This window comes from Rhea americana, unplaced genomic scaffold (assembly GCF_003343005.1).
Source record: "Rhea americana isolate MKP2758 unplaced genomic scaffold, rheAme1 scaffold_18, whole genome shotgun sequence".
NCBI classification, from domain to species: domain Eukaryota; kingdom Metazoa; phylum Chordata; class Aves; order Rheiformes; family Rheidae; genus Rhea; species Rhea americana.
The window spans coordinates 2,828,266-2,844,123 of NW_028185927.1; the positions used below are offsets into that span (position 1 = coordinate 2,828,266).

Here is a 15,858-nt window from a genome sequence, read left to right on the forward strand (position 1 = left end):
CATCATTCTTTACTTAACTTCTTCCTATTGTAATCAAAGAGTATGGAAGAAGGTCCTATACAGGAAAATCTGTAATTAAAATCCCAATTGGTTGAGGTGATGTTGACCTAACTCATACCTTCCCTTTTTTCAGCATCCATTGGGACTTTGGTTTTCTCTTCACTAATCCTCCCTTTTTCTATAGCTTCAGTTCCTATCTCTGTAYGACACACGACTCTGTTTCTCAGGKGTCTCTCCAGCTGCTCTAACTGCATGTTCCAACTGCAAAAATAAAGCTATTCAGCCATCTTCTAAATTYTATTCAACAGAAATATCACCTTTCCTTCTTTACCATTCCAGCATTCTCTCCACTGCTTACCCTTGTAAATTTTGTGCCATTTTTATTCAAGTACCTCATCCCTCCTTGTATCTAGGCTTTTGACAAGTATTATTAACACCTAAGAGCATCCCCAGATTTCCTTTACATTCAAATCACATGAATTCTGGTTATTTTCTACTTCAGTTAGACAAGTCCAGYATTTATGACCACTCTGCTAGCCGAACGTGTTCCTTGAATATATATGTCATCTCACTGCCTCCAAAATCCAGCCTCTCAACGCAARAGCCACTCCTGTCACATCTCCTGTCACATCCTTACACCTGCCGGGCATCTTCAGGTTACTGCTTTCCTTCTCTCGCTTTGCACTGATTTATACTCTCCTCTTGCCTCCTCTGACTTTTGTATTTCTTAAGCCCTAATTAACTATCTTCCTCTGTTCYATCTTTTTGCCTCCCATATCACCATGTATATGTCAGATATTCCCTACTCCAGTACAAGAGGCATCCAGCACTCCTCTTGCACTGCCAGCCACAAATACACTGTAATTACAGCCCCGTCTGCAATTTGCATTCCTGTCTCAATTTCCTAAATAATTTGAAAATAAATCACAGAAGGAGTCAGAGCAGGTTMTATGAAAGCAGTTATTCTATTTCCAGACCAAAATGGACATTTTTATGGCACTCCACACAAATTRTAAAGCCTTACTCTACAAGCAGTGAGGTCACTGTTTGCAAGAATGGCCTTCATGATTTCTCCATAGGTAATTCTGAACTGACCACACTGACAGACTAAGAGAAAAGTGTAAACTCTATCAACTGAAATACCAAACTGTTGATACTTCATGCAAGGTGTATTAACACCAACTCTTATTTTCAAGCTACTCTGTTTATAAAGCAAATGCATGCTAAAATATCTAATACATTCTCTTTTTGTTTCTACCATGTTCTATCTAAAATRGTTATGCTGTCATACTGGACCATTTTCCTCTAAAAATGGAGAATACACATTTTTCAAAATGCTTATTAAAATTAATCTATTGCTTTACTAGTAATACTGATAAAATCAGGCTGTCAAAAAGTATTCAGTGCAATGGAAAAAGATTTCAAAAATTAATAGGCACATATATGCCACATATACATCTGAGAAAGATTTTGACCCAATGTAAGTCCATAAAAATATTCCCTTTCCTTGGATCCAACTGTGGCAATACGTGATGGGTGTTTTCGATTGCAAAAGCRTGACAGAGATTTTCTTTTCTTTTTAGTTACCTGAAAGGACAACTTCGACTAGGTCTCCTTCCTGGATATCTGTAGCTGATTTTACCAACTGGAGAATGTTTTCGGAAGTWGGGTCATGGCGAAAGAGCAGAATTTTGTCATACATTCCATAGAAACCACATTCAGGAAACTGCAAATACAAAACCATGAAAGTTTACTACACAGTAAAATATATAATGCAAAATACAATTAATATAATCAATATTTTGGGGGATTAGACCATTTCCCATATTAGTACTAAGCTACAAATGTACCAAGCAAGATAAATATTTTGCTATATATGACAATATATATGTACATACGATAGTATTCTGAAAATAGGGTTTTTTTGCCCTACCAGATAAGCTCTTTTGCCTTTCTTCCTTTATTGYCTTGTGAATAATCCAGTACCCTTTAACAGATGAGGGTGAAATATGTTCATCCCTTTAACCACTGCTRTATCTTTCCAAAGACAAGCTCCGGAGCCATCAGATCTAATTTGATCTGCTTTGAGAGGGGACCTTTGGAGATCCCTTCCAGCTTACAGCATACGTTACTACGGTTCTGTGATCTCTCCCCAGACAGGYTGAAAAAAGCGTGCCTGCAGTCCAGCAGACATAGCTTTCAGCTCTGTCCAAGATGGAATACCCACACGATAGCCGGGCAATACTTATTTCTTTAGACTAAAGATGTCACTCAAGCCCTTCATTCAGGGACTAAGTTGAATCTTAGTCTGGATGTTTGTCAGGAATTTTTGATTTATCCTTATAAATTCTTTCCATTTTTAAGCACAACTTCATAACGGTATTGCTTCTATCAAATTTTACTCTTTAAAGTATTTGTTAAAAATATTCAGTTTCATCACAATATAAATTAAAGTATATAGACCAGCACTTCATTAACAGGATGCYACTGGCTTTTTTTGGCACCATTCAGATTCTAGTTACTGRGTATRAGATCAATAAATTACATACTAACTAAAGCTATTAACTTGTTGAGTTTCAATTTCATTTATCAATTATTATTTGTTTTCTTACAGTAAAGCCTACAAGCTAATGTTTTTACTTCTAAAGCAGAATATGTAATTAACTTTTAAAGCCAGCTACTAGTCAGACAAAAATGTGACTGCTTGTAGTCACACATATGTCTTCTTACTGCCTTCTGGTCAAAGTCCAYTTCTGTTTATTAAAAATATATCTATTTTTCTTTATGAATGCTTCAGAAAAAGCCTTGAAAAGAAGTAATACAGGSCAGAGGGGTCACTATGACAGAGAGCTTCAATCACTGTTCTGTTGTCATGGCAGCAGAATCTAGACTTTTTTCAAATTAAATTGTATTTATTTCATAGAAGATGTACTCATACCGGTATCATACTTAATGGGGGAAAATGAAAAATGATCGGTACTCTTTCTTTACAAATATCACACCCTACTTACGAGATTACTCTTGCAGTGTTGAAAAAGTCATTTTTCATTCTCGTTTTGCGAAAGTTATAATATGCATTACCACATTCAAAACTTCCAGAAGCAACACCATTAAAAATAAAGCTGGACTAAAACCAGTAAAAATGGATACTGAATTTTTATTTAAAATAAAAACTTTCATGTAAGAGAGATAGAATTCAGTAGAATTGTTAGCCGGCCAAAAAATCTTAAGTTTCAGTATAGTTGAAATCAGCTCCTAGATACACCGTAACAACAATCATTTTTAAGGGGGAAAACAATCCAAAATTCCTTTAAAAGTGTTCTTGTACATGGGATAATCACCTGGATAAAGACAAAATAATCTAGATGACATTCTTTCCCTATAGTCACAAGTATGAGGATAAATATTTCAAGTATCACATATTTAAGATACAGTGAACRCTCAGGACTAAAACTCCAAGATAAGCCAAATACGGCTGCAGGAGCTTGATTCTTTAGGGCACAAACCTCATTATCCAACCTAGTGCCAAAAGCACCCTTGGGGTTCAAGAATAAGCTACATTCACGGCGTGGATTTGAAACAGTCACTCTACTTTTAAAGCAATTTTGCTCTCCGCCAGGCCGCCGCGGGGTAGACTCAGCGCTTGCCAGCGGAGAGGGAAGGCGAACCGCGCCGSCCCCCTCACCGACACGGCACCAAGGGCCACGCTGCGGACCCCAGAGTGAATTTCCTCACCCAGAAGCAGCGAAAAATGTAAAATCCCCTTCAAAATGGAGACTGATGAACTTTTTCAAACACTGGATTCCACTGGGTTTCAGGCAGCTTCCCCCGAGTTCACYACGACTTAACTTGTTCGGTTTCGTCCTTCTTTTTATTCTCACTCAACTTGCTSTTCTTAAGTTACCTCTACTTTCTTCTACCTACAAAAATCATTTGCTATATTATACGTGTGTGTATAAGCATATAGTTTGAGGTCTCATTTATTACATTTTGTGCAGAGAAATTCAATCACAAAATATTTTGGCAAATTATATGCGAGAATTATCTTCTGGGTTCAAGTTAGTTTTCCCCAGATAAACTGTTGTTGTGCCAAGAAAGCCATTTTGATAGTGTGATTCTCCAAATAAAACATTGTGTAAGGACCAACTGTTGCAACAGTGACAGAAATATTCTCTCAGCTAAGCTTATTCCTGCCAACAATGATGTTGATATGCACAAATAAGAGTAAACAAAAACCAGCCACATTGCTTGGGACTACAACATAATAAATAGCACTTATTTTTGCCGAATACAGGACAAGTAAAGAAATGCATATATGTCAACCTAAAAGCTAACTAAACCTAAGCTAGCTAAAAGCTAGCAAAATTTGTGGGTATTGAACCTGAATTCCCAACATAAATAAGAGACCCTGTTTCAACATACTAGCTGCTGAAACTGGAACTACCAGCAGTAAAATGGTCACAGAAAATGCTATAATGAGGAAGTAGAGTATTTCCTTATAAATCTGGACACTGGCATATTGTGGACTTGGGCTCCAGAGAGCTGGATCCTTTTTCTCCAGGAAAAGGATATATTTATGGTACCTTAACAAGCCATCAGTAGTCCCTAAACCGTCACAACTGTCCATACACATGTTGCTGGCCTACTCCAAGTGCAAAACAAAATGCTTCACCTCAACCTTTTCAAAGCTTACTCTAAGTTGCATTATCTTACAACTGAAGCAGGATAAATGACTGTTTCAGCGCAATACCTTCTTAAACTACCACATCAGCTGAACAGCTGAAGCAATAGTATGACCCCTCCCCCCCCCAAAAAAAATTAATTATTTTAGACATTGCAAAACCTTTCAAGGAGCAAGCTGCTTATGCGATGCCATGTTTTGGGTTTTTCTGAGACCATGAAAAACTTAGCAATTTCTGTAAATGATGTGTGGATACATGAGCGAACATTCCAAAGTTGAATTTGGAAATTTAGAAAAATAAGAAAAACTTCTTGCAAATGCATACATTTTTAAAAGACAGCTTTTGGAGGACAAGAGCAAACAAACATAAGCATTACTGAAAGAGAGTACAGTACTGGCACAAGGGACCAAAAGGCTGATCTAGTACATCCGTGCGACAATACCGCCAACCAAGAAATCACTTATCTTAAATTATTACTGAATGTTGGGCACTGTTTGAACATATGCATACACATTAACAGAAGAGTACACATTTTCTTATTTAGAGAGAATAGTCAGATACTTAATACATTTTGCATCACTTACAAACAGTCCTGGGTTCCAGATTCACAGTCTATAAAATTCCTATATTAATACAAGCCTACTCCCAATCTAGATGGTATTAGTGATTTCCCAAATAAAAGGGAAGAAATATTGTACAACATGCTTCTAAGACACTTAAAAATACAAAAAAAATCATCCTAAGAAGGAAAGATTCAACACACCTGAAAAAGTAGAAAAATTGGTTCAAAATAGACACTAAGATTTTGAAAAAGCTGAGAGTATATTTAAATAAAACTATTTCAAAAAACCTCAAGAGAAAACACAGTAACTATCTAAAGAAGGAAAATATCTTTGAAAAAAATATATGAATGCCACTGAAGAGAATATACAGCATGCAAATACTAGTGAAACATTTAAAAGCTTATTTCTATTTTTCAAAGATGCACTTTCAACTTTGTTGTTTAACATGAGAGGGTTAATTTATGAGAGATGTATAAGACCAAGAGAAGAATATATCATTTAAGAAAACATGTTAACCATAAAAAGGAAGATTGTTTAGCCTAGATACATGGAGTCCCTAGGTAGGACCCTGCGACAAATGGTCACAGATCAGAGCAAACAGCAAGGGAAAAGTCTGTCTCTCCTCTCCATGGGATGTAAAATAAGGGTTATTAAATCATAGAATCACAGAATCGGTAAGGTTGGGAGGGACCTCTGGAGATCATCTAGTCCAACCTCCCTGCGCAGCAGGGTCACCTASAGCATGTCAGACAGGGTTGCATCCAGGTGGGCCTTGAAGATCTCCAGAGAAGGAGACTCCACAACCTCTCTGGGCAACCTGGTCCAGTGCTGTAAAGCACAGGAAGGAAAATACATTACATGGAATTAGATTAGATTCAAGAAAAGCTTTGCAGGGATGAGAATATTTAACAGTTCTTACAGATTGCCTAAGGAGCAGAATTTCTACCACCAGAGTTTTTTTGGAAAAAAAAAATTAAAATGTCAGAAATGTGACAGCTGATCCTTCCATCTTGGGATAGAAAGACAGAGTAGATAACCTTATACATCCTAATGATTATAAGGCTGAATAATTTACTGTTTAGCATAAGTGGATATAATCCGGATCAAAACTATGGCTAAACATCAAGTACTGCTTATTTAAGTACAACTCTCTTTGCCCATGATTAATGTTAAATCTTGTTTGTGCCTGTCCACAATGACATTAAGTCAAAAAATGTTATGATTATTCTGAATAAAATTGTCGTTATCATACAGAGAAAACTCTGTATTATCTATCCACATCTTTGATGTGCCAGAGGTATATTACATGGCACTACGGGAAAATTGTTGCAAAGGTAGTATTACATACAAACAACTATTACTCTTAAAGTATTTGACTTTAGTCAAATACTTTCAGTCAACTAGACTTTAGTTGGATTTCATTACTGTTGCTGGTAATAATTAAAATTAAGAATACAATGCATTTTGTTGTTTGATAATGGAGACACTAATGCTGTCAGATTATTAACTTTTGAATGATTAGTATTCATAGATCGTAGGTCCAGTGATCATTCTTAGCCAATGAATACTACTTTACTACTACTTTACTCAATTATACCCCCACAAGAAATGAAATGTGGATACAAGAATTGCAGAGTATCTCTTTACTGTAATTTTAAAAATAAAAAAACCCACATTGTTATAATAATTTATTAGTGAATTTAAGGGATGTGATTCAACACATGTGAATACATTAAAGAGGTTTATTTCTAAAAATTTAAACATCAGACCCAAATGTTGGTTTTCAGCCTTCTCACTCTTTGCACTTCAATAGTGCTTGTCTCATATAATGCCAATAATTCCTCCTTACATGTACTGCAAAGTTACCACATTATATATGTACGTCTGAGAGAAACACAACAGATTTTATTCCAAACATTGAACCTTAAAATTACTTAAATTACTGACTACGTATTTATTTAAAACACGCTTTGGATCATATTGAAGCAGCTTTTGTGGTAAAAACAGGAAACATGAGCATTTGAAGTCATCCGTAAGCAGACTAAAGTGGTGTGCTTTTGTCATTCCTCTAAAACATCATTTAACTTTTCTCTCACAATAGGACTCCAAAAAAGTCAAATAGTTTTTTCAGACAAAATATTGCTGGTCATGATCTCAAGTAATTTGGTATTGATCAGTTCGTAGGTACCCTGGAAAGGCAGTAGATTATATATAACACACAGCACAAAAAGAGGCTCAGCACCAACTTCCCTCAGCAGATATCGAAGCGAAAGGAATCACTCAAATATTTTCACCCCTAGCGAAAGCAGACCTCTAAAGAAAATACACTGAAAGACTTCACCAACAACTGGATAGAAGCCAAATGACTATGCAAATTTTGGGTCTTCAGTTAAAAAGATTTAAGTGATATTAAAAAAGCTGGAGGCGCATATTAAATATCAATAACAAGGAGCTTTAAGTATTCAGTAATTCATTTAATCTGGTATCCATTGTATTAACACGYTCTAGGTGACCCTGCTGAGCAGGGAGGTTGGACTAGACGATCTCCAGAGGTCCCTTCCCACCTTACTGACTCTGTGATTCTATGAAAGCAGATGGATATATTCTCATTGCTAGAGATGCAAAAGAATTGAGATTCCAGAAAGACCCTCTTTGTTCTGCCTTTATATATGCTAGTTTCTTCTCAATTTTGAGCATTTCTTGTAAAGATACTTTCAATTTTTCAGTCTTCATTCACTTTTTTTTTTTTAATACTGACATTAAATCGAACTATGTCTTTTTAAGTAAGTAGCTATATTTTCCTTCCAAATTAGTTAGAATTTTGCAAGCCTTGTTCTTAGACAAGCCCTTATGGAACACGAAAAAGCAAAAGGGACCTTGATGAAACCTTCTGGAAGTCTTTCCCAGCACAAAGATAACGATCCAGAACACATCAGGACTGTGGGCTAAACAATGTCTTCGCAGCATGTAGAGAAGTTGAGCTGCACAATGTTTGTTGACACTGAAAAATAAACCCCTCAGACTTAAACAGAAATGTTTTGCTTTGATTCAATTGTCTTAAAATAAATGTAACCTTTTGAAATAATCTTATTAACCAAACTGAAACATTCTTATATGTTCTTAAAATAACAATGCATTTTATTTTTAGATGTCAGGATTTCCTTTCTCTACAGAGGTTACAACGCAGCAAATTCATGATACTGAAAAGCACAGAGAATTTTTGGCAGAGGACTGACTATGTTCTCACTTATCTATTGCAGCCACTGCTACCTTCAAAACCAATATTAATAGAGATTTTTAAAAGGCCCTTTTTCCTAAACCCAAAGCTATAATGAAAATATTAGTTTTTCCTTTATGCATAAAGAAAATATCAGAAAACTTTGCAGTTTGTTGTAAAAAGCATCAGAGGTCGTATTTAATGCCAATACTTTCTTCACATGCACCACTGTAGTTACTACAGTCTAGAACAACTCTTGAGTTTAAATAAAGTTCACACTATGGTTATGCAGTGTGTATGTAATGGGTATGTAGCAACAACTGAGTAAGAACTGGAGCTGGTGGCTTCTCCAGAAGCAATGATACCTTCTTCCCATTCTGGAATATTTCAGGCTATGGCTAAGGAATCTCACAAATGGTGACTCCAGAAATTTTTGGCAATATCCTTTGCACTTGCCAGGCAGCCAAATAGCAAGGATAGSCAATAACTATCATTTGCTCTTTTTTCTTTCCTTCAGTCTTTTTTCTTTTCCCCTGCCAGTCAGAAACAGCTGCAGCAACCATCCTGAAACTGCTCATGTTGCAGTACTATCCAAGACAGCCTTAGGTCAAGCCCACTTGTCACAGGTATGGAAAGACAGATGAAAGGTTGAAGAGCAAAGGTGGTCTTGCACGGGAAGGAAAAGAAGCAACAGAAGAAACCTAGAATGGTTTCGGAAGCAGCAAAAGGGATGTGATCAGAGCAAGGAAAATACACTTAGTACAAAAGTATAGGAAAGACCTGCATAAAAAAAAATGGAAAGAAGACTTAGAAAGGATTAAAGGTGATCCTTGAGGATATCACAAGGACCCAGGTTTACAAGAGATAAAGTGTTGAACGGGGTCAGCAGTATAGCTCCTTGCCTCCCTTTTGTCAGTGCCTTCCTGAAAAAGTATTAGAAGTTTGGCTTTTAATAAATAGCTAAGTGAAAAAGAGAAATTTGTAAGGTTATATCCACCAAAAAAGCCAGGATCAGTTCTCGAGACATGAGTCTAAATGGCACAAAATAGCTCACTATCACACGGCTAAACCCTCTGCCCCAGAACCAGTGTGTCTATACTCCTGCTGCCTGTTTTCAGCAGTCCCAACACACGGTAGGGCCCAAACCTTGCCTGAGCCCCGTCTGCAAGAGTGCGATTTGGCACAGTCCAGACTGTTTCAGGAAGCATGCAATTAAACAACGCAAGAACTTACATGATTTTGGGCCAGCGCTTGAGCCTGCGCGCTCATCTTGTTTTATTAACTAGTTGAGATACAACTTCAGAGAACCATCGCTGTTTGCAACGTTTCTACCATCAGATAAGCCACTTCACTAAATGCTTTCTGGAGGACAGCATCATTCCTTATATAACACAAGTTTTGTAATGTAGATTTTTATTCTTCTTTTTACTCTTTTACTCAGTCTTTGACTAATTACACGTTCTGTAAAGCACTGTTAGCTAGCTACAGCATAGCACCTAACGAGCCTTTCCAAGTGAGACTTCAGGAAGGAGCAAAACTCGTGCTATTACATAATGTAAACAATGATTATTCAGACCACACATACGCACATAACAATATTTCCCCAATTGTCTGCCGCTGTGGTTGGTAAACCAGATTTCTGCATATCTCACAGATCAAGAACAGAGTATTTTGCCTGCACATACTTACTTGAACAGCCACTAAATCACAGTTTTTGTTTTATTTTTTGCAGGTCCAAGCTATGGAATTGTCCACAACCACGACCGCAGAGGAAAAGGCAGAGCCGAGCTCCTGCACCGAGGCACCGTGCGGGTGGGCTGCTCCCTGCGGCCCCGCGGGGACGGAGCCGCTTCCTCGGCCGCCTCCCTCTAAGCAAACACCCTCTCCCGCTACCTCCGCCTCTTACTTAYTCGATAATCTACATTTTCAGTTGTTCCTAAACTGAATTTTATGTTTTGTAAGTTATACATATGTACTACCCTTTACATTTATAATGCTATGTAGCTGGAGTTAAGTCTAGAAATCTTCCAGTTTTGTTAAGCAGTTGAATCGGAGAGGATCACCTAATACTTCTCAATGAGCAAGTGCTTGATGGCACRCTTTGCCTACCTCCAGTACAAGCAGGGTACCAACTGCTGAACCGATACATGTACGTATTAGCACTGTTAATCACCGGAGCAGACACTGCAATATCCCCCCCCTTCAGTCCWAAGAGATGGATTACATTCTTATATTTTTGTGGTACCCACACACTGCTGGTTTTCCGCTTCTGTGGGAGCAGTTCATCCTTAATTATTGCGCGTAAGCGGTGACAGAAAGTACACGTTGATTATCTCACTAATACCTTGAAATAACCTCCGACTCTAGAGAAATCTAAGCGATTTTCTCGCGGGTTAGCTTTGCTACCGTCGTGCCCCAGGCTTTCGCGATTACTCCGTCACAGCTCGCAAGGCAGTGAAGACGACACAGAATTAAGCAGCGGTAACTATTCAYTCGAGTTTCTTTAATCTGCAAAAGATTTAAGACAAGTGACGAATGGGTCCCTTGCTCGCAAGCAYGCGCTGCTCCTGATCTTACGGCTTTACTCACGCTCTGCCATACGCTACACCTGGAAAAACAAACTCCCAATTTAAAAAAGAYGACGAGAAAACAATTTGGGAGTCGCTTCCACGCGTTATTTTAAGAAAGACTCGAACTTCCTGCAGGAGTCYCTGCCGCCAGATGCGCTTCAGCGATCTCGGCGCGCTGCACCCAGCCCGGAGTCCCGGGCAGGCGCACAACAGACTCCGCCGATCCTCCCACAAACGGCCCGGCCGCTGACAAACTCCCGTTCAGCCACAGTTGCTGGGCATAAACCCCCAGAAAACCCTCATCAGGCTGTTCGAGAAATGCAAACTGTCCAAATAAAACTGCTCAGCTGTAAGGTTAGTACGTTTAAACGCGTGCTTGCATATCTGTAGCCAAGTCTCCTGAGGCTAAGCCTAAACTTGAACTCTTAAGAAAGTAATTAATAAAATAAATAGGAATATGACTAACAAAAGTAGATCTAAGCTCCCTCTCCCGTTCTCGTAACTCCGCTCGGCTTCCAGGAATACGCTGTCTCCTTCAGGACAGACGTCTGTTTAGATAACTGCTTAGAGAGGAATTAGCAAGTTTACTGCACCAAAACAAAAAATAAAACAGCCCTAAACAAGACTATTCTTCTAATTAAAGCAGTATCAGACATGTGGGTTCTTCCTGAAAACGCAGCACTCCCTTACGTTTGAGTAAAGTGTTTGCTCCTTGGTCAGTTGTCTGTTTTATTTCTATTTATGAATAACTAGGATCCTTATCAATAAAGGATGAAGGGACAACACTAAATAAGAGGATTACTGAGCTCATTAGACCTATAATGAATATAATYTCTATAACGAAGAGGAAAGAAAGCTGGGGGTACTTACGGTGGATATCAGCTCAGCGCGTGCACGCAGAGCCAGGTCCGCAGAGGGAGTTAGGGGACTAGGTGTAGATAAGAACTCGTAACACTGTGTTATACACATCCATTCCCTATTCAAAAAGAGGCTCAAAAAATACAAAATACAAGAGGAAGCTGTCCAGAATAATCAATAAGGACTATCAAAGAGAGAAAGGACTCTATAACATTTTGTTCACGGAAATTTAGCATTTCTTTACAGATCCGAGTAAGACATATTACATGAGGTTGGGAATTCATGGTTTAAGACTCCAAAGAGATTTTGGTTCTCAAACATCTCTTTAAGGATAGGATGATGGRAAGATTTTGTTTTTTAACATTAAAAAAAAGGCAACTTAATGTAGCGATAGTAGAAATACAGATAAACCCACAGATAATGAGTCACTCGGGAAGGGGGCCTCTTACGTTTCTAGGTCCTCTTACCCCATAGCTTCAAGGTCAGACTGTGCAACCTCCAGAAGAATGCCTTAATCATTAGACTAGGACAAGATTACTAAAGAAACACTGATTATTGAAAGATATATGGGATCACTAATAGATGACAGCAAAGCTTCTGTCTCTATGATCGAGTTATAGGGAAAGAGACAATGAAGAGAGGGGAAAAGAAAAGAACAAAAAATCCTCCTGAAAGCAAAGGCCTAAGCTAAGATTGCATTCTCCAAACATCTCTTGCCAGCAATATTGCTTCTAAACAAAAATAGTTGTAGCTGCTGTGCTTCAGTCTACGTACATCAYGGTCCTTTTATATCATATGTGCACTACAAAGAAAATCTCTTAGGACACTTRGGCATAAAGATTAAACACATGTTTACGTCTCCTGTGAATCTTGGAACATTTAAAAAGGGGAACGGAATGACTTGGATAATTGTAGACGTCTCAAAATAACGGAACAACAAATAGAAAATAGAACAAAAAATAAATAAAGGAAACTAGCATTACTGAACTGCCACTTTGGTTTACAGGAAAACCAGATAACTTGATACACTAATGAGACTGTGTAAGCACAAATTTAGGGCCACACAAAACCAGACTTTGCAAAATATTAGGGCAGACCCCTGGAAACCTGGGATGCAAACAGTTCTGACAAAGCAGTGACTGTTCTCAAAAGCCATGATATTTAGCCAGTGTAGTAGATAACCTGAGGAGCACACACTCTCAGTGATGTGCTTACGCCGTAAACCAAGAAGAGTATGGATCTATCAACCTCTGCTTTCAGCACTGCTGCAACTGCAGCTGGAAGCTTGCATTTATACCTGGTATTTAAAATTCAAAAAGCTAGTAYACCAGAGAAAAGATTCAGGAAAGAATGATAGAATAATTAAGGAATTGAAACACACGGTGTCCTGTAAGTGGCAGCAGGAGATTAAACTGTTTAACTCTAAAGGAAGGTCAGGATGTGATTTGATCATTTTTGATAAGCATCAGTATGAGAAAGTGAAATCTGATTATCTATTGATTCATCTGTCTTACAGACAAAGGAGCAGCAAGTTCCAATTTCTGCCAGTTGAAGCTATGTAAATTTAGGCTACATAATTATTTTGCTGGTGAGGTTTTTGGTCTTTTTCAGGGGATTTTTTTTTCTTCTGTTTTCGCTCCTTGTTTTAAATAGTGCCGGTTTCACCTTATTAGAAGTTTAGATTTTGTTTCCAAAAGAGATGCTCTGTTCAAAAAGGAATTAATTCAGGCAACTCCTGCCTCTTCTGTTATACAAATATATATATATACACACACACATATATATATGTATGTATGTATGTATGTATGTATCAGACTAGATTACTGTAATGTCATACTCTCTATGCAACTACATCTGAGGTCATGCTAGTTGGAGAAAACTAACAGTTTTCTATGGACTGTTCAGAGTTTTGTTTTGGTTTTGTTTGTTTTTTTGATTGTTTGCTTGTTTTTAAACCAAAGGACAACCAAACAGGTGTCTTGCAATACTTCAGACACCTGACATAATCCTGCCACTCATTTTGGCACTGATAAGGCCTCTACAGTAACTCTGCCTAGTTTTGGGTGCCTATCAAGGACGGTCCAAGGACAGCACCAGAATAGGTTCAAAAATAAGAGTTCTATAAGATGTAGTATAAAAAGAAAGACTGAAAGGGCTAAACAGTGATTAGAAGAGGAGGAAAGATTGAAAGGAATCATGACAGTCTTTAGTTTTGTAAAACATGTCAAAAGTTTATCCACAGGGAAGGAATATACTTTTATCCATTTTCGCACGAAACAAGCAATAAGGGTTTTTATTGCAACACAGRGGATTTAAGATAAATGTTAAGAATTAAGTTGAAAACTGGAAATGTTTTTGTAGGGAAGCTGTAGAGGCTCTGTCATTGGCGGTTTTCACAACAGGTCAGGCAAGCAAGAATAGTATAGGTATAGCTCAGCCTGAGCTGGAGCAGAAGGGAGACCTTTGGGGCCTTTCCATCCCCGTCTGTATGACTCTCMTGAAAGTCACGAGAAAAAAAATATTTTCAGTTCACAGTAAGAAAAATAAGTGATATAAGACTCACTCCTACAGTTTAGTGTTCCTTTCTAAGAGTCACACTCCTTTCTGCTTATCCRAAATTCCCAATGTAAGTTCAACCGGATAAATACTTCTCCATTTTCTATCCTAAATTGTCGTGTAGGGCTCCTCCACAGTATTGCAGAGCCGCCGCACTYCACAGCGGAGGTTTCTGCAGCTCAGTGTGGGTGAACACACGTCCACCCCCGCCAGCGAGCACTGACAGATTATTTGGCAGCTTCATTTCAGTCAGACCTATCTGCCTCAAGAGTATTTTTAAACATCAAGACAAAAGTTGCCTCCAGATTGAACGTGTCTGGGACGCGTATCTCTGAAATCGTTTCTCCAACAGACGAAACGCTCATCATCATACCCAAATTCCTACACAGTTTTACTAGCTCACCTGTCTTCAGCTACCTGCCACCTTCCAATACTTAGGCAGTTCTTCCAAYGCAGAGCTTCCCTGGGTCTCATCTGCTCTCAAGCCTCGGGACYGGCGTGACACAGCACTGCTGTTCTCGGAGTCAAAAACCGCCTGAACCTTTCTCGTGGCTCTGACCCTCTGATCCTGGACTTTAAATAAGTCTCCCATTGGTTTTTTGATGGGATTGAAACTCTCCTGGTGTTAAACAAATCTAAGTGCTTTGGTGCATACRGATTCACTTAATCATGTCTCTGAATATTTTATTTCAAGTGCTGGCTCCTGCACTGCAAAACCAGCATCACTCAATGTAGTTAAATAAAAAAAAAAAACTTTTTTAAAGCACTTCGCATTCATTTTGCGCTGCTATAATTTCCAGTTGTAGAATTGTGCTGCACAATAGAAGCTGGCATTTTAGAAAAGATGCTTTTTAGAGTCTTTTCCTTAACAATGGACTGGAACAAATATGATTTTTTGTAATTAAAGTTGGAATTGTTAATTTATAACTGCTGCAAAAAGGAAGATATCAAGAACAAAAAAAATAAATCAACTCCTTGAAGCTATTCTACTGGCTCACTGGGCAATTTCATGCAGATCACCATATTAAAAATATATTGCTTACAACCAAAAAATTATGGCCTCTTGCTTCTTATAAAGAAGCTAAAGTCTTTTGCACAAACCACAATATTTTGAAGAGCGCTGCAAGCAAATTCCAAATTCTACTCCTGCCAGGCAAAGGCAGCTGTCAAATTAAAGCAAGAAAACTAAGAAAACTTTTCAGAAYTCCTTCTACTGTGTAAAGAGACCTTTCTAAGTTCTAATAACAAATGAGTCATTGTAAATCTCTCAATTGCTTGAAGTCTGGGCCATGTGGCACCTAGCCAGCTGGGGGTGAAGAACCAGACACTTAATACAAGAAGTTCCTAGCAACTAGAATTCTGCAGGGAGGATGAGATTGTATTACCAGCAGCTGAGAGAACAAGACCTCAGA

General features: G+C 38.2%; 1 protein-coding gene across 3 annotated transcripts in view; it reads right to left on the reverse strand.

Moving 5' to 3' along the window:
• PRKD1 (protein kinase D1) overlaps window positions 1–15,858 on the reverse strand; it is a 145,074-nt gene that overhangs the window by 68,303 nt on the left and 60,913 nt on the right. For all 3 annotated transcript variants that reach the window (XM_085301649.1, XM_085301648.1, XM_085301650.1), the window contains exon 2: window positions 1,588–1,726. In XM_085301649.1, coding sequence (XP_085157775.1) covers window positions 1,588–1,726 — 139 coding nt within the window. The remainder of the gene's footprint in view (window positions 1–1,587; window positions 1,727–15,858) is intronic.